The following is a 24,301-nucleotide window of genomic DNA, read 5'->3' as shown; positions in this document are numbered from 1 at the left end:
ATATAAGTTTTAATTAAACCTATGATTTTTATTTACAATTTATATATGTAAACAAATTAATTATTAGATAAAAATTAATTGTCACAAAATTTATTATGTAAATTTACATGTGCATTAAATATATATTAGAAATTTTAGTGTTATATATAACGATATTGATTATTTTATAACATAATTGGTTTATTAACTTAGTTGGTAAAATATATTTTTGAAAAAAAAAATTAAAAATTCTATGGGCTACTTACAGATTGACAATCCGTAAGCCTAATACAGATTGATAACCCGTAAGTCTCATACGAATTATTAATCTGTAAGTCTCATATGGATTGAAGGATAAAACTAGAATTTCACATGTTATGTTTGGTGTATCAGAATTTGTATGGTGCACAGAGAAAAACCCAAAAAAAGAAAAATAGATAGATTGGACTTGCGTGGATTGAATATTGTTTGTTAGGGTGCATCTAACTTTGGGAATTGCTAGGGGCACCCAGCAACATTGCTGGTGCACCCAACAATTTTTTAAAAACCCAAAAATGCCCCTATACTTTTTCCTTATATAAAAAATTGTTTTTTTTTTCATTCTTCCTTTTTGCTTTCTCTCTCCTGCGTTTCCTCCACTCCGGTGCGCGTTTTCTCCGTTCTGGTGCTTGTGCTGTGCGATTTTTGTCGGTGCTGGTTGTGCTTGTGCTCTTCTTTGGTGTGATATTTGTCAAGTAAGGTACGTAGCTGGTTTGTGTGGTTGATTGTTTATTTTTGGTAGTAGAATGGTGTAAGTTTGGACGCAAAAAATTTTCTTCCGGGGAAGACATTACAACTGCGGAAGACTGCTTCTTCCGTGGAGTCTCGCGGAAGACGTCTTCCGTGAGTCTCCACGGAAGAAGCTGTCTTCCGCAGAGCGAGACTCCACGGAAGCGCGAGACTCCATGGAAGAAGCAGTCTTCTGCAGTTGTAATATCAACTGCGGAAGACTGCTTCTTCCGTGGAGTAATTTGTTTTATTTTATGATATTTTTGTTTTAAGATTATTTTGAATGTTATTTTGGTTAATTCTATTTGTAATTTATGTGAAACATAAAAATATATTTGTTGGTTGAATTGTTGGTTTTTTTTGCCTAGGTTGAGGTATTTTTTGGTTAAATGAGCTTTGTAGGTTATAATTTTGGAATTATGTAATTAAAAGTTGAATTTGGTTATGTATATGTAAATTAAATATTTGTGAGGTTGACAAATGTTGAATTAGTTTGATATTGATAGTTTGTAAATTTTTTTGGGTTGCTGTATTGTTCAAATTATTTAGTTGAATGTTGAATCAGGTGATAGTTATACTTTGAATTAAGATGGACTAAGATCAATGGGCATATTACAGTACGATGTCCGAAGAAGTTGATATGGATTTTCAAAATGAAGAAGAAGATTGTGGTGTGAATGAAGCACATGTTGATTGTTCAGATGCTTTTAATACTTCTCAGGTAATCATGTCGATCAGTTTTAGTTGTTTGGTCTAATGTATGATTTGTGTAAAAATTAATATGTTGTGCTTGTGTCCTAGGTCTTTGAAACCCGAGAAGATGTTTTGAAGTGGGCTCGAACGGTTGCCCATGAAAATGGTTTTGTTGCAGTAATTATGAGGTCTGATACATATACTGGCAGCAGAGGAAGAACTTCATTTGTCTTAATTGGATGTGAAAGGAGCGGTAAGTACAAGGGTAGGAAGAAAGAATTTGTTAGAAAAGACACAAGTACTAGAAAATGTGGTTGTCCATTTAAGATTCGTGGAAAACCAGTGCATGGAGGTGAAGGTTGGGCGGTGAAGCTGATATGTGGGATTCACAATCATGAATTGGCGACGACCTTAGTTGGACATCCATATGCTGGGAGATTGACAGATGATGAGAAGAATATCATTGCTAATATGACAAAGTCGAATGTGAAACCAAGAAACATCCTGCTAACCTTGAAGTAGCACAATAGCAGCAGTTGCACCACAATCAAACAATCTACAACGCAAGAAGAGCATACCGTTCTTCAATCAGAGGAGATGACAGTGAAATGCAACACCTAATGAGGCTCCTTGAACGTGACCAATACATTCATTGGCATAGATTGAAGGATGAAGATGTGGTGCGTGATTTGTTTTGGTGTCACCCAGATGCAGTTAAGTTATGTAACACATGTCATCTTGTTTTTTTGATAGACAATACCTACAAAACAAATAGGTACAGGCTCCCATTGCTTGACATTGTGGGGGTGACACCAACCGGGATGACTTTCTCTGCTGGGTTTGCATATCTGGAGGGTGAGCGCGTGAACAATCTTGTATGGGCATTGGAACGGTTTCGAGGCCTTTTTTAAAGAAATGATCGCCTTCTTGTTGTTATTGTCACAAACAGAGACCTAGCCCTGATGAATGCTGTGAAAATTGTGTTTCCGGAGTGTAAGAATTTGTTGTGCAGGTTTCACATAGACAAGAATGTGAAGGCAAAGTGTAAATCGCTTGTTGGTCAGAAGAATGTTTGGGACTACGTAATGGATAGCTGGGGTAACCTGGTAGATTGTCCTTCGGAACAGGAGTTCCCTGAGCACCTTCAAAGGTTTCAAGTAGCGTGTTCCCTGTGACCAATGTTCATTGACTACGTATGTGAGACATGGATTGTCCCACACAAGGAGAAATTTATCTTGGCCTGGACGAATAAGGTGATGCACCTAGGCAACACAACAACAAATAGGTATTTAAATGTTTTATTATATTAGTCAAGTTTCTTTTAATGATTGTTTGGAACATTATTGTTATTAATTTGTCTTCTCTGTTGTGTGTTTTAAATGTAGGGTTGAATCTGCTCATTGGTCTTTGAAGAGGATATTACAGAATAGCGTTGGAGACCTCTGTAGTGTTTGGGATGCAATGAACAACATGATGACGCTGCAACACTGAAATTAGAGCATCATTCGAAACAAGTGCGCATGTTGTTGGTCATGTTTTTAACAAAACCTTATACAAGAGGCTTTTGGGAATGATGTCAAGGTACGCTTTAAATGAAATTTCGGTTGAGTTTGAGCGCGTACGTTATTTGAAAGACAATGTGTCTTCTTGTGGGTGTGTCTTGAGAACCACACTAGGTCTTCCTTGTGCATGCGAGCTACAAAGGTATGAGGGTGGCAGCATCCCACTGGATGCAGTCCATATGTACTGGAGAAGACTTAATTTTTCAGACCAGGGGCTATGTGAGGCCGAAGTGAGCATCAAGGAAGAGACGGATAGAATACATAAAAGATTCGATGAACTTGATGTTTGTGGGAAAGTTACTTTCAAGAGTAAACTCCGAGAATTCGCGTTTCCCGATGAGACCTCTATGTGTCCTCCTCCAACACAGGTTAGGACGAAAGGTTCCCCGAAAAAGGTAATGAAAAGAAGCGAAAGATCGAAAAAGTGTGATCCATCTTATTGGGAGTATGTTGATGCTTATCATTCGGTTCAAAACAGCAACACCTCAGTCAGACCCAGTGCATCATCTTTTGCACCACCGAAGCCAGCAAGGATGATCCCCATGTTGGATCAATTTCTGCCATTTATGCATGGTTTCATTGAGGATGTTGTTGATGTGAAAACGGATGGTAATTGTGGATATCGGTCAGTTTCCGCTTTGTTAGGTATGGGAGAAGAGTGTTGGGCCATGATGCGTAATGAATTGATTAAAGAACTTGGCAAATGGTCGCAAGACTACATAAAGATCTTTGGTGGCACGGAGAGATATGAACAACTGAGGTTGTCCCTACACGTGGATGGGTTATCCAAGGTATGTGTTTTATGCTTTTTAAAAATATAAGTAATGTTTACATGACTGACACATGTATTTGTTATTTGATTTAGGTTAGCATGGACAAATGGATGGATATAACGGATATGGGATATGTAATTGCATCAAGATATAATGTAATCCTTGTATCATTGTCACAACAACAGAGCTTCACATTTTTTCCTCTCAGAAGTCGACCACCGGCCAATTCTGTTGCGCACCGCATAATATGCGTCGGCCATGTGTATGACAGTCATTTTGTTCAGGTCCATTGAAAATTCGTTTACTCAAATAATTTCAATTATTGAATGTGTTGGTTTGTTTGTTTAACTTATTATTGTAATTTCACTTACAACAGGTTTTTCTGAAAGATCGTTGTCCCTTACCGCCTATGGCATTGTTGTGGTCAAGCAATGCGTATCCGGAGGCAAAACAATGGCCAACTGCATATGTAGGTAGAATGCAGCAATACTTAAGCCTAATGACAATTAATACAACGCATGTAGACCTAAGCGGACACTGAACTTGTAATATTTATGTATGTATATGTACATTGGATTTATGTTCATGTAATTAATCAATTGTTCCATGAACAAGTGTTACTGTGTCAAATTGTTATATTTGTGTTGAACTGAATGGTAGTTATATGTTTCTAATAAGCCGAAAACCAACTTTTTTGATTTTTGGTGCCTCCGTTTGAGGTGCGATTCGATAGAACGGGGCACTGCTTTTATTTTTTTAGGTTCCTTAACGTGCAAACATGCCAAATAGCGGTCCTGGACAGTCTCAAGCGGCTCCCACATAATTTTAAAAAAAGCCCGAACAGGGGTACTTAGGCATGTTTCTAAAAGGCACAAAACCAATTTTTTTTATTCTTTAGTGTACGTATATATATGGTTAAAATATATAATTTCAGAATAGTTATAAATGTTAACATTTAAATTACAAATTATTTTATCTTCTTTATTTTATATATTCAAATGTCATTATAAATGTGACTCATGTGTGTGGTTTATATTTAAATTTCAAACCATATATTTATAGAGAGACAAACAAAAATCATAAATGATGTAAGTAAATGTGTTTTATGACATACATAAACAAATACAAAAATTAATAATTTAAGTACAATAAAAATATAAATCCTAATCTATGCGGCATCTCTGGCGTGGCCTAAGACTTCCATCTGCGGTGTCACCTCTAGCTCTCCTCAGACAACGAGTCATGATGTCATGTAAGTTAATGCCCTCAGTGACCATCCTGAGGTTGATGACCCGCTCCAAATCCTCAGCAATCGCTCCTAAATCCTGAGCCATCCCCTGACATCCTTCGCAGTGAACCTGTCATAGTCAAAATAACAAAGTCAGTATCACATTTTAAAAAAATTTAAATTATGAAAAACTACAGAAGTTATGCTTACCACTGAATGCGTAGGGAGATCGGTCGCGACTGAAACCTCGGGGATGGGTGGCTCGACGAACTCCTCATGATGAGGGGGAGGCGGATGTCTCGGCGCAGCAGTCTCCTCGGTCCGTGTGACAAATGGGTGCGATATCCGAAAAAACCACTCCATGTAGTATGCCGCCACCTGTCCAGGAACTACACAGAGCTCCCCTAAAGGCACCAAATGGTCTGAAAAATTCAGCCACCGGTCATCTATATCGTCACCCGTCAAAGAATCACAAACCGGCGGCGGAGGAACCGTCTGAAGGTAGCCAAACTGTCGAAGAACCCGCTCAGGTCGAACGTACACCACAATCTGACCCCATCTAAGCTGGCTGGTGTACGACGATATCAAGTCAAAGGCCCTGACTCGCCGGTGCTCACCATAGGGCATCCAGCACACGTCATTCACACTCAGGGCATCCAAACGTCTCCGATACAGGGCCCCCTTGATCCCCGTCATATGAGCCTTACCCGTAAGCCACCTGCAGGCCCGGGGGCTCCCCTCATCATAAGCATCATGAACGACGGATGTATGCACTGTAGGAAAGTGCTCGTATATCCAGCACTACAAAGACATAGTCAACATCAATACAAAAAAAAAAAGATTCAATGTTACTTCAATTTAAATTATCAGTGATAATACGTACCTGGAGAAGTGTAATATAACCGCCCAGCTGCCGTGTAGAGGCCTGCGACGCGTCATTCAGATGGTCGTACATGTGGACTAATGCAGCCGCCCCCCAGGCGAATCCCCCTGCCTGGGCCAGGTCCCTGAAAGCCTCCAGGTGCACGACATGTACATGGGTTGAACTCTTGTCGGCGAAAAGAGTACAACCCACCAAGTGGAGCAGATACGTGCGGGCTACTACAACCCATCGTCTGGTCCTGCACTGGCTCTGATACAAGTCTCGAAGCCATCCCAACCGGACATGAGGCCCACCAGCCTGTCAGGTCTCAAATGTAGCCTCCTCATGACTGACCTCTAGAAGCTCTGTCAGTAGACCAATGGCGTCTAAAGTAACAAGCGGCTCGAACGTATGCAGCACGCCAGTGATGGGAAGGTGTAGGAGTGACGCCACGTCATCCAACGTGATCGTCAACTCGCCTATTGGCAGGTGGAACGTGCTAGTCTCGCGATGCCACCTCTCGACGAAGGCGGATATCAGTCCAGGATCAGTGGTGATAACAGAACACCTGATCAGTGGACTCAATCCGGTGCCAGCAATCAACCCTTCGATCTCAGGCGCTGGTCTCCCAATTTTATCTACTTTTCTATCGTGGGAGACCAACTTCAGATCGGGTCGTTCCTAAATTGAATAACAATTTACAATAACATGTATATAAAAAACAATCTAACTACAAATAATTTTTATGTAATTAGTCAACATTAAAAACTACGTACCCGTCCACTCCAGATGTTGTGTGCGACATGCTCAGCAAAATTGGTCAAAATCGATGGGTCGCGTGATCCACCGGGGAAACCCTTATCTGCAGCAGGTGACCCCAAGCTCCCATCAGTAGCCACTCCCTCTGTCTGAACAGCATCGGCGGCGCCTGTCATCTCTGGGGTGGCATCAGACACATGAGGAACATCCTCATGCAACTGAGGCACATCCTCAGGTCTCTCTGTCACGTCCTCACGCACACGAACATGTTGCCTACGTGCTGAAGCAGTAGGTCTGCGACGCAGAGGAACATCAGCCTCATGCGTATCCTCACTAATGCCTCTACATCTACCAGCTCCTAACGCACGACCTAAACCTCGTGTTCTAACCATGATCTGAAATCATGAAGAACATTTATTTTTTCTGGTCAAATTAAATATTCAAATAATTGGTAACAAAGCTTTGTTATTACAAATTTGTTCAAACACATGTTTTGTATGTTTCTTACTAATTTGGTCAAATTAAGTTTTCATTGTTTCTTGACAGGTTGCAGGCTATTAGATTAGATTACACAAATTTCTTTTCAATATCAAAATAAATTTAGAAACAGAGTAACACAGGAACTTTGTTTTCTTGTCTCATATTTTTTCTTAATTACAAGTGTAACAGTAGTCTAATAGTTGCATATTAGTATCCTAACTTACCTTTTTTTTCTTCTTATGTCTCATATCAATTTAATTCTTTATGTGAAGAGGCTAGGATTGAGCACCAACTTACTACCCCTTACACTCCACAATAAAATGGAGTGAGTGATCAGAAGAATAGAACAATAATGGAGAAGGCTAGATGTATGATGCATGAGAAAGAACTTCCAAAGAAATTTTAGGCTGAAGCTGCTAATACAATTGTGTTTCTGTTAAACAGACTTCCTACAAAGGTAGTACAAGTGAAAATTCCTTTTGAAGCAAGGTATGGCCATAAATCTTTTGTTCAAAACTTCAAAGTTTTTGGCTGTATTTGTTTTACTTATGTGCCTAAGGTGAAAAGGGACAAGTTAGATAAAAAAAGGCAGAGGTTAGAATCTTCATTAGCTATAACACAACATCAAAGGCTTATAGAGTCTTCCAACCACAATTTAGTAAGATTTTAATAAGCAAATATGTTCATTTTGCTGAAGATAAACAATGGAATTGGGAGAAAGATGAATGGAAGAAAGTTTCTAATTTTTCTTTAATTAAAGATAAAAATGTTGATGATTCTCCTGTTAGAGGAACTAGATTGTTTTTTGATATTTATGAAAGATGTAATGTTGTTGTGTTAGAGATTGAAAATTTTACAAAAGCAGAGAAGGATCCAAAGTGGATAGATGCAATGAAGGAGGAATTAAATATGATCAAGAAGAACCAAACTTGGGAATTAGTTTCTAAAACCCAATACAAAAATGTTGTTAGTGTTAAATGGGTGTTTAGAACCAAACTCAATGCAGATGGTTCCATTAATAAACACAAGGCAAAACTTGTAGTGAAGGGGTATGCCTAAGTACTTGGAGTTGATTTTTCTGAAACATTTTCTTTGATGGCTCATCTTGATGCAATTAGATTGGTCCTTGCATTAGCAACACAAAAAGATTGGAAGGTGGTTTAGCTAGATGTGAAGTTTACTTTTCTCAATGGTTATTTGTAGGAGGAGATATATGTTGAACAACCTCAGGGTTTTGCAATTAAAGGGAAAAAGGAGAAGGTTTATTTGCTGAAAAAAGCCTTGTATTGTTTGAAGCAGGCTCCAAGGGCTTGGTACAACATAATTGATGAGCACTTGTTGAGTATTGGCTTCAGAAAGAGTCTCAGCGAGTCAACTCTTTATGTGAAATGCTTGAATTATGATATTTTAATTGTTTCTATGTATGTGGATGATACATTGGTAACAAGAAGCAATATTGTGTTTGTTGAGAAGTTCAAGTAAGATATGATGAAGGTCTTTGAAATGACAAATTATGGAGAAATGGATTTCTTTCTTAGAGTGGAAGTCAAACAAAATGAAAAAGGAATTTTTATTAGCCAAAAAAATATGCAAAAGAGATTTTGAAGAAGTTCTTGATGGAGAATTGTAAAATTGTAAGCACTCCAATGCTTCACAAGTTGAAGCTATGCAAGGATGATGGCATAGAAAAGGTGGATGAGACTAATTTCAGAAGTCTTGTTGGTTTTGTCATGTATCTTACACCAAGATTTGATATTTTGCATGTTGTAACTGTTATCTTAAGGTTCTTACATTGTGCAAGTGAAGTGCATCTTCAAGTAGCTAAAAATGTGCTTAAATATATAAAAGAAACTCTTAATTATGATGTCCTATTTTATTTTAATCAAGAATTTAATTTCCATGGGTTCTTTGATAGTGATTGGGGAGGATCATTAGATGATATGAAAAACACTTCAAGCTATTGTTTTGCATTTGGTTTTGGAGTTTTTTCTTGGACTTCAAAGAAATAAGATAATGTGGCACAGTCAACTACAAAAGCAGAGTTCATTGTTGCTATTGCAGCTGTCAATCAAGCTTTTTGGGTGAGGAAAATTCTTGCTGATATGCAAATAGTTCAAACAAGATAACACTTCAGGCTATTGTTTTCATGGGTTCTCTGACAGTGATTGGGGAGGATCATTAGATGATATGAAAATCACTTTAGGCTATTGTTTTGCATTTGGTTTTGGAGTTTTTTCTTGGACTTCAAAGAAACAAGATAATGTGGCACAGTCAACTACAAAAGTAGAGTTCATTGTTGCTACTGCATCTGTCAATCAAGCTTTGTGGGTGAGGAAAATTCTTGCTGATATGCAAATAATTCAAACAGATTCAACTAAGGTGTTTGTAGATAATCAAGTTGCAATTGAAATGTCAAATAATTTTGTTTTTTTTATGGTAAGACAGAGCACTTTAATATTTCCTTAGAGAAGTGAAAAAGGAAGGGCAGGTTCTCTTACATTATTGTAAGACAGAAAAACAATTGATAGATATCTTTACAAAGCCTCTTTTGAAAGGAAGGTTCGAGAACCTAAGAGAGAAACTTGGAGTTAATAGCTACTGATGCAAAGAGGAGTATTGAGAATGTGAATCAATGCCTATTTTATTATAATTTATTAGAGTTTATGGTGGAATTTCTATTATGTCTATTACAGTTTCCTATTTTTATGTGAGTTTATGGGTTGTTACAAATTGATAGGTAGCTTTATTTGCCATTATTTTTCGTTATGAATCTTTTGTATTTAAAGATCGAAAAGTATGAAGTAAAGTATGAGTTTCAGCCTTTACTTTACTATGTCTTTGTTGAAATTTCTTTCTTATTTCCAACAATTATGTTCTTGAAAACCAAAAAATTAGTCGTAGTGTGGCTGCATGCATTGTGCCATTTAATTTGCACTACCTCTTATTTTTCACTTCCTTAGGTGGAAGACTCTTTTTTTCATCATGTTGTCTGATTTGTTGGTCTTTGACTAGACAGTCAAATAACTTACCAACCTTCGAAATGTCAAAATAAAGCTCTTATCCTTAGACTTTCTTCCTTAGATCAAGGCCTTAAGGCTGGACAAGAGTATTGTTTGCCTTTGAGTAATTTGAATTTCATACGCTCGACTCTCTTTTGTCGGCTACTATTAAAATTGCAAAAGTCTCGTCTTCACATGAGAATGTTGCAAAAGTCTTCAACCCTTGTGGCAATAGTGTTGCCTTATCAATACACTCAGGGCAAGGTTTCTTGTAAATATGTTTGTCTTTGAGTAATTTGGACAAGAGTATTGTTTGCCTTTGTTCATTGTCAATTTCTCGTCTTCACATGAGAATGTTGCAAAAGTCTTCAACCCTTGTGGCAATAGTGTTGCCTTATCAATACACTCAGGGCAAGGTTTCTTGTAAATATGTATGTCAATTGGTTTTATTTGTACCTCAAAGTGTTTACGTGATGGCCATCTAGGCGATAGTCTGGATTAGGATTCCTTGGGATAGTACGGTTGTTTGTTGGTCATCTAGGCGACAGTTTGGATGCCTTGTGACTTATAGGAAGGTGGGTTACCAGAATGCCCCCCCCCCCCCAACTAGTGGATGATAACTAGCTTGGTCGTATTGATCCATTTTCCCTATTATGTTAGCCATTACTCCTGTCACCTGGTGAACAAACATAGGGGTTAAAGAATTGGGGTAAATACAAAGCAATCCTATTGTCCCTATTGCATTGGGTGACCGCCTAGCCATTTGCACTATTCCAAATTAGAATGAAGATGATCCAATTGTAATAAAAAAAAGGTGTTCAAAAAACACACATTGTGAAATAAAAGGATCTATTTTGTATTTAAATTATATTATAAATAGATGACATATTAAAAAGTGTACCTGTTGATGAACTCTTGAAGCATAAAAATTCTTCAATAGTGTGAAGACTCAACGTGTATCCACACCGAGACTGACCTTTATTCGTCAACAACATTGACAAGTGGAAAAATAAGAATAGAGAAGTGATATTGGAATGGTTTCAATGTGCAGCCTAAGGCTCTGTTTATAGCACGTTAAGGATACCAAATTTCTGATAAAATCAAATTCATTATTGATAGTATCCTTTTTAAGCTATATTATTTCTTGTTACCTTTTATTGCTAACCATTTAGCAATTAAAATTGAAATAATAATTGACCAAATCAAACTTGTATCTAGCCGCCTTTTCTACCCAAATTTCAAATACAAAATCATACATGTTTGTTTCTTTTCTTTCACCAAATCTTTTATATTATTTATATTTTCAGTGCTAGCAAAAATATAATAATATTCCACCTTTTTGAAATCAATTAATCATTTGATCATATTAAATTCTCTAATTTAATTAATCAAATATTAAAATAATTTCTTTAACAGAGATTAGAACATTCGTTTGTGTATGACCCCAAAGATTCAATACTAAGCCGGCAATATATTAATCAAATTAATATACTAATCAAGGTAGGCGTCTAGCAACACTCCTTAACGTCTGAATAATATGAAGTAGCATTTTACTTTTAAGTATCATTAGAAGAGTAGTATAATAGTTTCTTCCATCTTTACAGCTCTGGGTTAACTCTAGAGTATGGTATTACTGTCAAACTCTTTTGAGTTAACTCATAATGACTTAAGAAACTTATTTCTTCTTTCATTTAATTTTCCTGGCCAGGATATAATTTTATTCATAGAGCTCAAACTCATTACCAAGAGTTGATGGATTTATTCTTGATTAATCATTAATTCTATAGGTATTTAATCATATTCAATATCCATTCAACAAGTGCTCTAAAGCATTAGGTGTCTAGAATCAAAATATAACAAATAACCTGTTAATTACTATGACAATCTCAGGTCAAAGAAAGTTATTATACCTCTTCTTGATAATTTTCTATTGACAATTTATAGTAAATTTTAACCATTAGAAAATTTCAATTGAGTCAGTTCAATGATCACATCAACATGTGACTCATCTATATATGCAAATTAATAAATGAGATCTATTAATATTTATCCAATAAATACTATCACATATATATTAATCTATCTAGATTATTGATATGTTATTTACAATAATCCTATGATCAAGAACCATTTAAATTAAAATTAGAACAAACTTGTTTCTCATTATCATAATCTCTATTATAATAACAAGTCTTTAATTTTAATCAAAGACATTATCAAATGAACCATTTAATCAAATAGTGAAATATGACAATGAAAATAAAATAATACTTTATTATTAAAATTAGAATTGATTACATGATGACTTGGATCGTGGGTATATAAATTTATTCTCAACACCAATAACATCTATAGCTTGCACATGATAAATGCTGAGATGTTGGGTTGATCGATTTCTCTAGATAAAGGTAGCCAAGCCCTCTTGTAGGTCATACTGGCGTCGTTCTTCTTCCTTAGCCTTCTGAAATTCAAGACTATTGATTTGACAATATCACCCAACTGCTTAGAAATCTGGAGCATGATGTCATTGACACCATTTCCATCTGTTGTCGAATGACTAAAGGAATGGGTTGTGCCATTTCTAAAACTGGGGTAAAAATTGATCAATTGTTGTGATGGGTGTTGGACAATGGCAAACTGAAGCCACAATTGTTTCATTGTGATGTCCCACATCGGAAATATAATATTCCTTTTCTTTATTCCCAAATTTCCTAACTGATTTTGAACAGTTTTGATTGTTATTCTTTTAACAAATATTTCCTTTTATTTAATGCTCTTGATTAGCTATAAACCAAATAGCATAACCTCCACTTTATTAGCAATTCTCTAACGGTCAATTTGTTAAATGTGTAGCTAATAATTATGATTTGTGGACAGGAAAAGAGAAAGACGTTTTTCATTGGTTTTGCTATTAAAAAGAGGACTGTCATAGTCTTGCAGGGGCTTGCACAGGCAGAAAATAATTTTCAATTCTTTTCTTATTATCTACTTCTAAAATTCTGGGCAATTGTTCTGTGATTTCCATAGCCTAAGGCCACGAGTGCACGTGTTCATAGGCTCGTTGTGTTAACCTTGGGGAGCAGTCGGCAAACTAGATTGCATCAAGGTCTAGCCGAATTTTGCTTTCAAGGCAGTGATTTTTCACAGCACAACAAACCTTCAATCTGTGTTATATTTTTCTGTTTTGTACTTCTGACTTCAAGTTTTTTCCAACAATTTGAAAGCAAAATTTTATTTTTTCCTTGCATCAAGTACTAAACAGAAATGGCTGGAAGTCTATCAAAAATCATTCCGGATATGTCGAAAATAGAACCTCTAGACGGCTCAAATTATAGGAGATGGTCTCAAAAACTGTTGATTTTGTTTGAAGCCTTAGAGGTTGATTATGTGCTATTTGAAGATCCTCCCGCTGATGTCAACGCTTCTGAATCATCTACTCCTGAAACTCCTGCCACCCCTGTCGTCACACCGCTTCCTGCAGAAACCAAGAAAGCTGACGAAGAAGCAAAGAAGAAATATGAAAAGGACAACAAAACTGCTAGAGGTCATCTGCTAACTCATATGGCAGATAATCTGTTTGATCTTTTCATTAATCAAAAGTCTGCGAAAACAATATGGGACACTCTGCTGAAACGTTACGGCGATGACGATGTTGGAAGAAAGAAATATGTGGTAGGAAATTGGCTGCGTTTCCAAATGATGGATGACAAACCAATCATGGAGCAGATTCATGAGTATGAGAATCTAGTTGGTGATATACTAAATGAAGGAATGAAGATGTGTGAGATATTGCAGGCTAATGTGCTTCTAGAAAAATTTCCACCTTCGTGGAGTGACTACCGCAACCAACTGAAACACAAGAAGAGGGACTTGTCACTTCAAGAATTAATAAATCATATGAAGACAGAGGAGGCCAACCGACTTAAAGATAAGCATGTTTTACATTCTGTAAATTCAGTTAATGCTAATGTTGTTGAGTTTGCTGATCAACACAGGTCAAAAGGAAAAGAAAAACGATTTCAGAAAAAAGGACAAAAGAAAACACACACTAATATCAACAAAGGTGATAACAAGATTCAGAAAAGAAAGGGTGAGTGCTATGTTTGTGGCAAAACAGGTCATAAAGCTTATGAGTGCAAACTGAGGAAGGGACAACAATCTAACAACTCGAAACCTGCTGCACCACATGCTCCTCAAGCACATCTAGCAGAAAATGAAGAAGTGATAGTTGTTGTGGTAGTGGAGGCAATCATGGTCGACAACAAGGTGGACTGGATTCTAGATACCGGTGCTTCTAAACACTTATGCGCCAACAAAGAGCCTTTTCACCAGATTGAGGATGCTGATGACGGAGAATGTGTTTTCATGGGAAATTCAGCTACAGCTGGAGTGCTTGGTAAAGGAAAGATTCTCCTTAAACTTACTTCTGGAAAAACATTATCTTTGAGTGATGTTTTGTATGTTCCCTCTCTGCGTAGGAACCTAATTTCTGGTAGTTGTCTAAATAGAGCTGGATTAAAATTGGTTTTTGAAGCTGACAAAGTAGTAATAACTAGAAATGATGAACGCTATGTTATTAAGTTCTGGTATGTCTACCCAAATGTGGGGGGAAGCCATTTTGTCGGCCTGTTATATACTAAATAGAGTTCCCCATAAACGACTAGATAAAACTCCCTATGAATTATGGAAAGGATTTGCGCCAAATTTATTTTTTTTTTTTAAAAAGTATGGGGATGTCTTGCTAAGGTAGCTCTACCAGATTTCAAGAGGACTAATGTAGGTACCAAAACTTTTGATTGTGTGTTTATTGGATATGCTCAAAATAGTGCTGCTTATAGGTTCTTGCGTTTGAATGATAATTCTATTTGTGAATCTAGAAATGCAAAATTTTTTGAACAAGAATTTCCTTTAACAAAACATGTTAATGAATTGATTTCTTCTTGTAATACTACTTCAGTGCCTTTACATTTGCATACTTCTTCCTCTGTAATAAATGAACAAGTTAATGAACCTAGAAGAAGTAAAAGGAAGAGAATAGAAAGTAGTTTTGGACCAGATTTTGTTACTGCCTTCGTGGTTGAAAACAATGATGTCGATAAAATAAATGATGTTTTTGTATCTACTTTTCTCATTGAGGAAGATCCTAAAACTTATAATGAGGCTGTAACTTCCATTGATGCCAATTTTTGGAAAGAGGCAATTAATAGTGAATTAGATTCTATCATGTATAATCATACTTGGGATTTAGTTGACTTACCTAAGGGAAGTAAACCAATTAGATGCAAATGGATTTTTAGAAAGAAATTAAGAACTGATGGAACCATTGATAAATTTAAGGCTAGATTAGTAGTTGTTGGTTACACACAAAAGAAAGAAATTGACTATTTTGATACATATTCTCCTGTTACTAAAATTTCCACAATTTGTTCTCTTGTTGCTTTGGCTGCTATTCATGGACTTATAGTGCATCAAATGGATGTAAAGACAGCTTTTCTTAATGGTGACTTGAGAGAGGAAATTTATGTGGAACAACCTGAGGGCTATGTGATTCAAGGTCAAGAGAACAAAGTGTGTAAGTTGAGAAAATCATTATATGGCCTTAAACAGGCTCCCAAACAATGGTATGAAAAATTTGACCAAACTTTGGTAAGTGATGGTTATATTGTGAATTCATCTGACACTTGTGTTTACTCTAAATTGTTTGGACAAGAATGTGTGATAATATGTTTATATGTTGATGACATGCTAATTTTCGGTACTAATGTGACTGTAGTGGAAAAGACCAAATTATTCTTATCTTCTCATTTTGATATGTAAGATCTAGGAGAAGCTGAAGTGATTCTTGGAGTTAAAATGAGAAAAAGTGATAATGGTTTTTCCTTGTGTCAGTCACATTATATTAAAAAGATACTTAAAAAAAAAATTAACTATTATGATGAATTACCTGTGAGAACTCCCTATGATCCTAGCATACATCTTAAGAAAAACAATGGTTCTAGTGTTTCACAAACTGAATATGCTAAAATCATAGGGAGTGTTATGTTTCTCATGAATTGTACTAGACCTGACATAGCATATGCTGTGAGTAGACTAAGCAGATATACTCACAATCCAGGTAATGAACATTGGACTGCACTTCGTCGCTTACTCAGGTATCTTAAAGGTACTATGGATTGGTGTTTGCATTTTTATAAATTTCCTGCTGTGTTAGAAGGATTTTGTGATGCAAATTGGGTTACTGATAATGATGAAGTAAGTTCCACTAGTGGATATGTTTTTACTTTAGGTGGAGGTGCCATATCATGGAAGTCTTCCAAGCAAACTTGTATAGCACGTTCAACTATGGAATCAGAATTTATTGCTCTTGATTTAGCAGGTCAAGAAGCTGAATGGTTGAGAAACTTGTTGGCAGATGTGCCATTGTGGGGGAAACGGTCTATACCAGTTTCTCTTCATTGTGACTCTGAAGCAGCTATTGGAATTGCTAAGAACAGTGTTTATAATGGAAAAAGGAGACACATACGCATTAGACACAGTTCAGTCAGAGAATTGTTAAAAAATGGTGTGATCTCATTACAGTTTGTTAGATCAGAGAACAACTTGGCAGATCCGTTCACTAAAGGTCTAACAAAGAAAGTTGTACTTGAATCGTCGAGGGGGATGGGGCTTAAGCCTTTGTGTTGAGGAAAGTATGGTGGATACCATCAATGGTCAAACGAAATCATATGATTACTCTATTGTATTACATTTCTCATCTCCATGACATGTGGTAATACATTGTGGATAGGTTGAACTTTCAGTTCTTAATGAGTGCATAGCCTTAATTATTAGGTGGTCCATATGAATTGGACTTGATGGACTCACCGCTTGTTATTTTGAAAGAAGAGAATTTTTTTGCTCTTAATGAATCCATAGCCTCTTTGGTGGTGCTTTTGAGACACACTTGATGGATTCAACTTCGTGAGAGTGAAGGTGGGCCGCCTTCTATGAAAGAATTAGGCTTTCTTTCATAGATCTCTCATTAGTATCCAAGGTGTGCGCATGGCCATTAAAAGCGCTGGTTTGTAATATCGCGGAAATCACAAATATTAGAGAAATACATGTGTTGTAAGGGTCTCATTTGAAAACTTGGTAGTTCAAGAGTAATTCACTACCTAGACACAATTGTTTCCTTACTTCACTATGTATCAATTCAATCATTATGATATTGATACTTAAATGTTACTCTCTCTTTTGCCCAGAAATTGCTCTTTTTTTTTTAACTCCAGCTTTACCATTGGTGGGGGATTGTTGGACAATGGCAAACTGAAGCCACAATTGTTTCATTGTGATGTCCCACATCGGAAATATAATATTCCTTTTCTTTATTCCCAAATTTCCTAACTGATTTTGAACAGTTTTGATTGTTATTCTTTTAACAAATATTTCCTTTTATTTAATGCTCTTGATTAGCTATAAACCAAATAGCATAACCTCCACTTTATTAGCAATTCTCTAACGGTCAATTTGTTAAATGTGTAGCTAATAATTATGATTTGTGGACAGGAAAAGAGAAAGACGTTTTTCATTGGTTTTGCTATTAAAAAGAGGACTGTCATAGTCTTGCAGGGGCTTGCACAGGCAGAAAATAATTTTCAATTCTTTTCTTATTATCTACTTCTAAAATTCTGGGCAATTGTTCTGTGATTTCCATAGCCTAAGGCCACGAGTGCACGTGTTCATAGGCTCGTTGTGTTAACCTTGGGAAGCAGTCGGCAAACTAGATTGCATCAAGGTCTAGCCGAATTTTGCTTTCAAGGCAGTGATTTTTCACGGCACAACAAACCTCCAATCTGTGTTATATTTTTCTGTTTTGTACTTCTGACTTCAAGTTTTTTCCAACAAGTGCTCTAAAGCATTAGGTGTCTAGAATCAAAATATAACAAATAACCTGTTAATTACTATGACAATCTCAGGTCAAAGAAAGTTATTATACCTCTTCTTGAGAATTTTCTATTGACAATTTATAGTAAATTTTAACCATTAGAAAATTTCAATTGAGTCAGTTCAATGATCACATCAACATGTGACTCATCTATATATGCAAATTAATAAATGAGATCTATTAATATTTATCCAATAAATACTATCACATATATATTAATCTATCTAGATTATTGATATGTTATTTACAATAATCCTATGATCAAGAACCATTTAAATTAAAATTAGAACAAACTTGTTTCTCATTATCATAATCTCTATTATAATAACAAGTCTTTAATTTTAATCAAAGACATTATCAAATAAATCATTTAATCAAATAGTAAAATATGACAATGAAAATAAAATAATACTTTATTATTAAAATTAGAATTGATTACATGATGACTTGGATCGTGGGTATATAAATTTATTCTCAACACCAATAACATCTATAGCTTGCACATGATAAATGCTGAGATGTTGGGTTGATCGATTTCTCTAGATAAAGGTAGCCAAGCCCTCTTGTAGGTCATACTGGCGTCATTCTTCTTCCTTAGCCTTCTGAAATTCAAGACTATTGATTTGACAATATCACCCAATTGCTTAGAAATCTGGAGCATGATGTCATTGACACCATTTCCATCTGTTGTTGAATGACTAAAGGAATGGGTTGTGCCATTTCTAAAACTGGGGTAAAAATTGATCAATTGTTGTGATGGGTAACACTAGTTGATTCTCAAATGCACAATTGACTCTAGGACGGAATTTTTTTCCTTGTCGGAGCTCCTAATCAATTCCCAAATACACAACGGGCACCATGGCAAACAATTTTTGTAATATGCACTGAGTTTGTGAGAGAGAATTTAGATTTGATTATTATAGAATATACTCTTGAGAAGGGGTGAAGAACTTTAAGTGTAACTAAGTATTAAATTAAGGATTAGTCTTATAATCAATCCAAATGATCGAAACTTGTGAGGATACAACAGAATCTTGTTAGAGAGCAAAAAATCTTAACTACGATGGTTTAAAAAAATGTCAATTGTATTACCTAATTTGGATTAATATATATATATATATATATATATATATATATATATATATATATATATATATATATATATTAATAAAATGAATGCTACTTTTACCGCTTTCCTTTTGAGGAAGCGTAGCAAATAATAACTAGGAAGAAGATATGAAAATTAGCTTATTTTGGCTCGGTATACAAAAATATGCCTTCTACCATGATGCTAGCATAAAATGTTGAAGTTGGTATAGGTTTTGAATTTAGCTAACTTTTGGTCATCTGCTCAAACGGTTAAACACAAAGAGTTTGGGTTAGGACTATTAGATTTAAAAAAATATTATTCGATTAAAAGTTAAAATACATAATAATTGTCAAAGTTATATATATATATATATATATATATATATATATATATATATATATATATATTCCTTTACAGTATGATTTTTTTGTCTCCCACTTCTTTAAAGTGACACTTTATAATGTTGTTGTGTTGATCATCTTAGCTCCATTAGCATTAATTGTACCAACAAAAACATCATGTGGGGGCAATACCTCTGATTTATGGGCACTGGTCGATGTCACTGGCTAAAGTCCAATAACAAATCTTCATTGATATTTATAAATAATATAATTTTATTTTATTGATAAAATATGTTTTGAGGTAATTATAACTTTAATTTTTTATTGATTTTAAAATGTTGTAATTTTTATGTGTAGATTAATTATTTTAATTATTTTTTTAGTTTTAATTTTTTTATATTATGCATTTTACTATAAATATTATATTATGTTTTAAAATATTGGCAACCAAGTTTTAAAACAAATAAATTAACAAACACTTAAATATATGTCATACTTTTAATATGTTGATGAATGTAATAATTAAAATATGGTGAAGTATAATATTTAGATAACATAACAAATAATGTAAATAGTGTGATGGTTAAAATAAACAGTGTAAGAAGAAGATAAACAAAAGAAAATAAAATCCCAACTTATGTAAAAATTAAGGCCATAAGGAAATTTAATGAATACTTTAAAGGTAAAAGAAAAATAAAATGTTAAGAGTGTTTTTTTTTTACGGAAAAATGTTAAGCGTTAAAAGTGAGAAGTTAGCATTTAAACATACTATTTAAAGGAGCTTTTCAAAAATTGATACAAGCTATTTAAAAAAATTGTTTACCAAAACACTGCTGATAAGATTGAACAAGCTTTCCGATTACTAATAAAAAGTTAGAAATTAGCTAAAAAATACTTGCTAAACATAAGCTAAAAGTGCTTTCTAAACATAATTTAGGACTATCAAGAAATTTTTTTAGAGAGCAATTGTACCCTCCGGGTCATGGGCCGTGTAGAGCAGTTGGCAACTGAGGCAATGACCTTAGGCCCCTAGTTTTTTAGGGCCTCAATTTTTCATTCCTTTTTTAATAAGTTATTTTGTTATTTTAATTTGTTAGGTGATAAATATATTTTAGGGAAGGTGATAAATTTTGGTATGATACGATATAATTTACTACTATTTTTATTAGTAAGATATAAATATAAGTGTTATTATAAATCATTTAAGTGTAATTTTATTATTTATTTAAAGAAATTAAGAAAATTATTTTACATCTATTTTCGATCTTATCTATCTTTTGCGTAAAATTTTTTATTGAAATTAATTTTAAAAAATATTATATTACTCTTAATTTATTTTTTAAAAATAAAGATATTTCAAGAAGTGCATAAAAAAAATTACAATCTACTTAAAGTATTATATTATATCAAAAAAATATTTTTATTTTTCAAACTCTTGAGTTTTTTTTTAAAATACTATTGATAATACTCACAACTATTATTTTTGCTAAAAATATTTTCTTAAAAGTGAAATTATTCAAATCTTATATAAGACTACCTATGTCAAAGAATAAACTGAATGAATTTGTCATATTATATATTAAGATTGAAATACTATAAATATCTAATTATTAAATTATGATAAATAATTTTGTGACTAAAATATGTTTTTCTTCTCTGCAAAAATTTTTTGTTCTTTTTTTGTCATCACAAAATTTTAATGTGTGTGCAATACCTGGTGTGAGCCATACTATTTAACAAAAACTTTTTGGTGAAAAGGAGGGGAAAAGCAAGCGTTGAGGGAGAAGAGAAGAGGGGAGGGGTTGGAGAGGAAATGGAGTAGGTATGAGGGATTTTTTTTTTATTTTTTATGATTGGGGTATGTTTAAGGAAAGCTATGGCTAGGGCAAGAAGTAAGGGCAGCTAATATATGCGGGTGGGTGCCAAGAGCAACTATCGCTGGTGCCAATAACAACCCTGTTACGTGATAAGTAGTTTATTGGGCTAACAAATTTTCATACTAGCTTTAGACCATATACGGTCAACAGTAATAAAATAAAGGGACTTGAATCTTGTGCTTCCCTATATGTATTCTGCACCTCCCATTATTTAGTAAAAATACACTAATACCCTTAATGAAATTTTCACCTCCCTTCTCCTTTCTCTCAACACGCAACAGCACACCCCCATGACGACATCCATTCTTCGACAACACACCCACAACGATTACACCCCTCCCTCTCGTGGTGACTCCTCCTTCCCCCACGCCCCCTCATTCTCACACTCTCTCATTGTCCTTCCTCCTTCTGTGAAGGTAAGTGGCTCCTTCACCCTTCTCTTCTTTTTTTCTTTTCTTTCTCCTCCTTCTTCCTTTATCAAATTTAATTAACTATAAAAAAAAAAGCTTCCAGAACGGCCTTTTTGTAAGAAAAAATGTTTCTAGAATGACCTTTTGATAAACAAAAAATGCTTCTAAAATGGTCTTTTCATAAGCAAAAATTACTTACGGAATGACTATTCTGGAAGCATTTTTGCTTACGAAAACCCATTCTAGAAGCAACTTTTTTAAACTTAAGCAACCTTTTTCGGAAGTGTATTTTGTATATTCTAAAAAGGGGTTCCAAAAATCATTATTGTGCCTACGGAAAGGCCATTCTGGAAGCAACAACTGCAACCAAGAGTAGCCTTTCCGAAAGTGTATTTTGTATCTTATGGAAATGACATTCCATAAAGCACTATTTTAGCTTATTGAAGAATCATTTTGCAAGCAAAAATTACAATGTAGAATAGCCTTTCCAGAAGTACATTTTGTATCTTCTAGAATGGTCATTTTGGAAGCATTATTTTTGCTTACGAAAAATGTGTTTCGTAAGATTTTTCCTTCCAGAAAGATCATTTTGTTAGAGTATTTATACCCTTATAGAATACCTTGTTTTGGAAACCGATCCAAAATTCAAAATAGGAACACCAATTCCAAGAAGAAGAGTTGAATTGAGTCGAGAAGAAGAGAAGAACATGAAAAGAGAGGATCTGGACTTGCGTTGTCTGCAAGAGAAAGAAGAGAAAGAAGGAAAGTAGAGAATTGGAAGAAGATAGAAGGGATATGGTGGGGTTTTTAAAAAACTGGGAGGTGCAAAATTCAATTGCCCAAAACAAATTTGAGATGTGCATTGGCAGTAAAAACAAAAAGGATTTGCATTAAGTTATAGATCAAACCTTTAATAATTCGTTGGGGCTTTCAAAGTAAGCCCAAGGTTATAATTTAAAATAGAAGGATGTTTTTATTTTTTAAAAAATTATAAGAATTTAGAAATTAAATTTCCATTTTTTCAGTTTTTCTCATAAAAAATCACTTTAGAAATAATTTAAAATATTTTTATTATATCAGTTTAAGCTTTTAAAAAGAATAAAATCTCATTTTTAATTATTTGAAAAACTAAAAAAATAAAATTATAGTTTTAAATACCTTTTTTTTATGAAAATGTAATTTTTTTATAATTATAACTAAATAAAAAATAAATTTCTTTCACATTTTCCAAGTGAACATTGTTAGATTTAAATGAGTCAAGTTGGTCATCATATAATGTATACTATTTTTTTTTACACTACACAATAAACGTTGTTCATCATTCATTTATAATTGTTTTATCAATATGAAAGTAGTTGTATAAAAAGATAAATGGTCTAAGCACATCATTTTCTGCGCAGATATGATTAGGAAAGTTTAATTACTTCTGTAAGTTACATATTTTTAATATATCTGTTTCAATCAAAACCTTTCTATATGGTAGGAAACCTAGGCAAGAATTGCACGAAATCTTGTTTTCTATATTTTTTTAGATGATTACTACTACTAATGAAAAAAATGTTAAAAAATCTGAGAATTCACAACACGTCATTTTGTGTGTAATTTGTTCATGCTGTTTGACACGAAACCAACATTTCTCTTCAATCAATTTGCTTTATCGCCACCATCTTGGAAGTCAGAAGAGCTTTTTATTCAAGGAGCAGTTTCACATCCATGCGTATGATTGATCATCATTGTTTGTCCCCTTAACTGTAACAACATAAAGACATTCCCATTTGAACAATGTAATATGGTTGGAGCAACATCATGTTGAATTGTTGATGCATTAGACTAGAGGAGAATGGCCCAAGAGATGATGCTAGCATGCAGTGCACCATAAGTGAAGAAATGGGCAGCTTTAAAACATTGTTTTTTTTTTTTTAACAATCCCACTATCCCAAATTATGTTTTATGCAAACAATCTTTTGGACCAATGAAACGGTTGGTGGCATCTTTTAATCACTGGCTCGTCACAAACTAGTTTGGGATTTATCGGTATGAACACTTTGAACTTGGAAAGTAGGTCATTGCTCTTAGGCTCTAAATACAAAATTATTGCTTAGCATCACTGTTAAATGCTTGGAATATAATTATTTAATATTCTTCCTTCCGATAAATGATCGTATACTTTAGTCTTTGTCGTATCTTTGCTCCAAAGTATTCTATATTAGTATTCATTCATTAATACAATCTTTCAAAGGATGAAATACATGCAAAAGACACATTAATCTTCAAGTAATATTTTGACTAAATAATGAATTTTGATAATAAATGAGTGAATAGTATTTTTACCACAAGACTCCATCCATCTTTAACCGTAATCATGTATTTTTATTACTTTATTATGTGAGCTGACATGGCATAGTTCTTGCTATAGCTGGTAGGACAGCCGAATACCTCAAAAATCTATTATACATAAATATATTTTTGTATGACTACTTTTTCAAAATCTTTTAGAATTTAAATATTATACCATACACATATATAGGACAAAGTATCGATCGAATTATATAACCT

General features: G+C 34.4%; 2 protein-coding genes across 2 annotated transcripts; one reads left to right on the top strand and one right to left on the bottom strand.

Annotated features, from left to right (window-relative positions):
* The first annotated feature begins 3,013 nt into the window (after positions 1-3,013).
* On the top strand, positions 3,014-4,068 carry LOC113002332 (uncharacterized). The gene is made up of 2 exons (XM_026129433.1): positions 3,014-3,793; positions 3,868-4,068. Exons 1-2 carry the CDS (start codon positions 3,014-3,016, stop codon positions 4,066-4,068), a joined length of 981 nt encoding a protein of 326 aa, XP_025985218.1.
* Positions 4,069-4,938: 870 nt separating this feature from the next.
* Positions 4,939-5,958, bottom strand: LOC102667332 (protein MAIN-LIKE 1-like). Its single transcript, XM_006586475.2, has 3 exons — positions 5,887-5,958; positions 5,214-5,804; positions 4,939-5,133 (listed from the first exon to the last, which is right to left on the bottom strand). The coding sequence occupies exons 1-3, from the start codon at positions 5,956-5,958 to the stop codon at positions 4,939-4,941; spliced, it is 858 nt and encodes a 285-aa protein (XP_006586538.2).
* Positions 5,959-24,301: the final 18,343 nt, after the last annotated feature.

The sequence above is a fragment of the Glycine max genome, chromosome 8, assembly GCF_000004515.6.
Source record: "Glycine max cultivar Williams 82 chromosome 8, Glycine_max_v4.0, whole genome shotgun sequence".
In the NCBI taxonomy this organism is placed as follows: Eukaryota; Viridiplantae; Streptophyta; class Magnoliopsida; order Fabales; family Fabaceae; genus Glycine; species Glycine max.
Note: the sequence above shows the minus strand (reverse complement) of the source record. Positions and strands in the feature narration are given on the sequence as shown.

Bases quoted from the DNA above. Each gene is read 5' to 3' on its own strand.
- LOC102667332 (XM_006586475.2), bottom strand. From the start codon at position 5,958: ATGTACGACCATCTGAATGACGCGTCGCAGGCCTCTACACGGCAGCTG. The intron at 5,805-5,886 runs GTACGTATTATC...ATGTCTTTGTAG, and splicing joins GTTATATTACACTTCTCCAG to TGCTGGATATACGAGCACTT. The intron at 5,134-5,213 runs GTAAGCATAACT...TGACTATGACAG, and splicing joins ATCTCCCTACGCATTCAGTG to GTTCACTGCGAAGGATGTCA.
- LOC113002332 (XM_026129433.1), top strand. From the start codon at position 3,014: ATGTCAAGGTACGCTTTAAATGAAATTTCGGTTGAGTTTGAGCGCGTA. The intron at 3,794-3,867 runs GTATGTGTTTTA...TATTTGATTTAG, and splicing joins ACGTGGATGGGTTATCCAAG to GTTAGCATGGACAAATGGAT.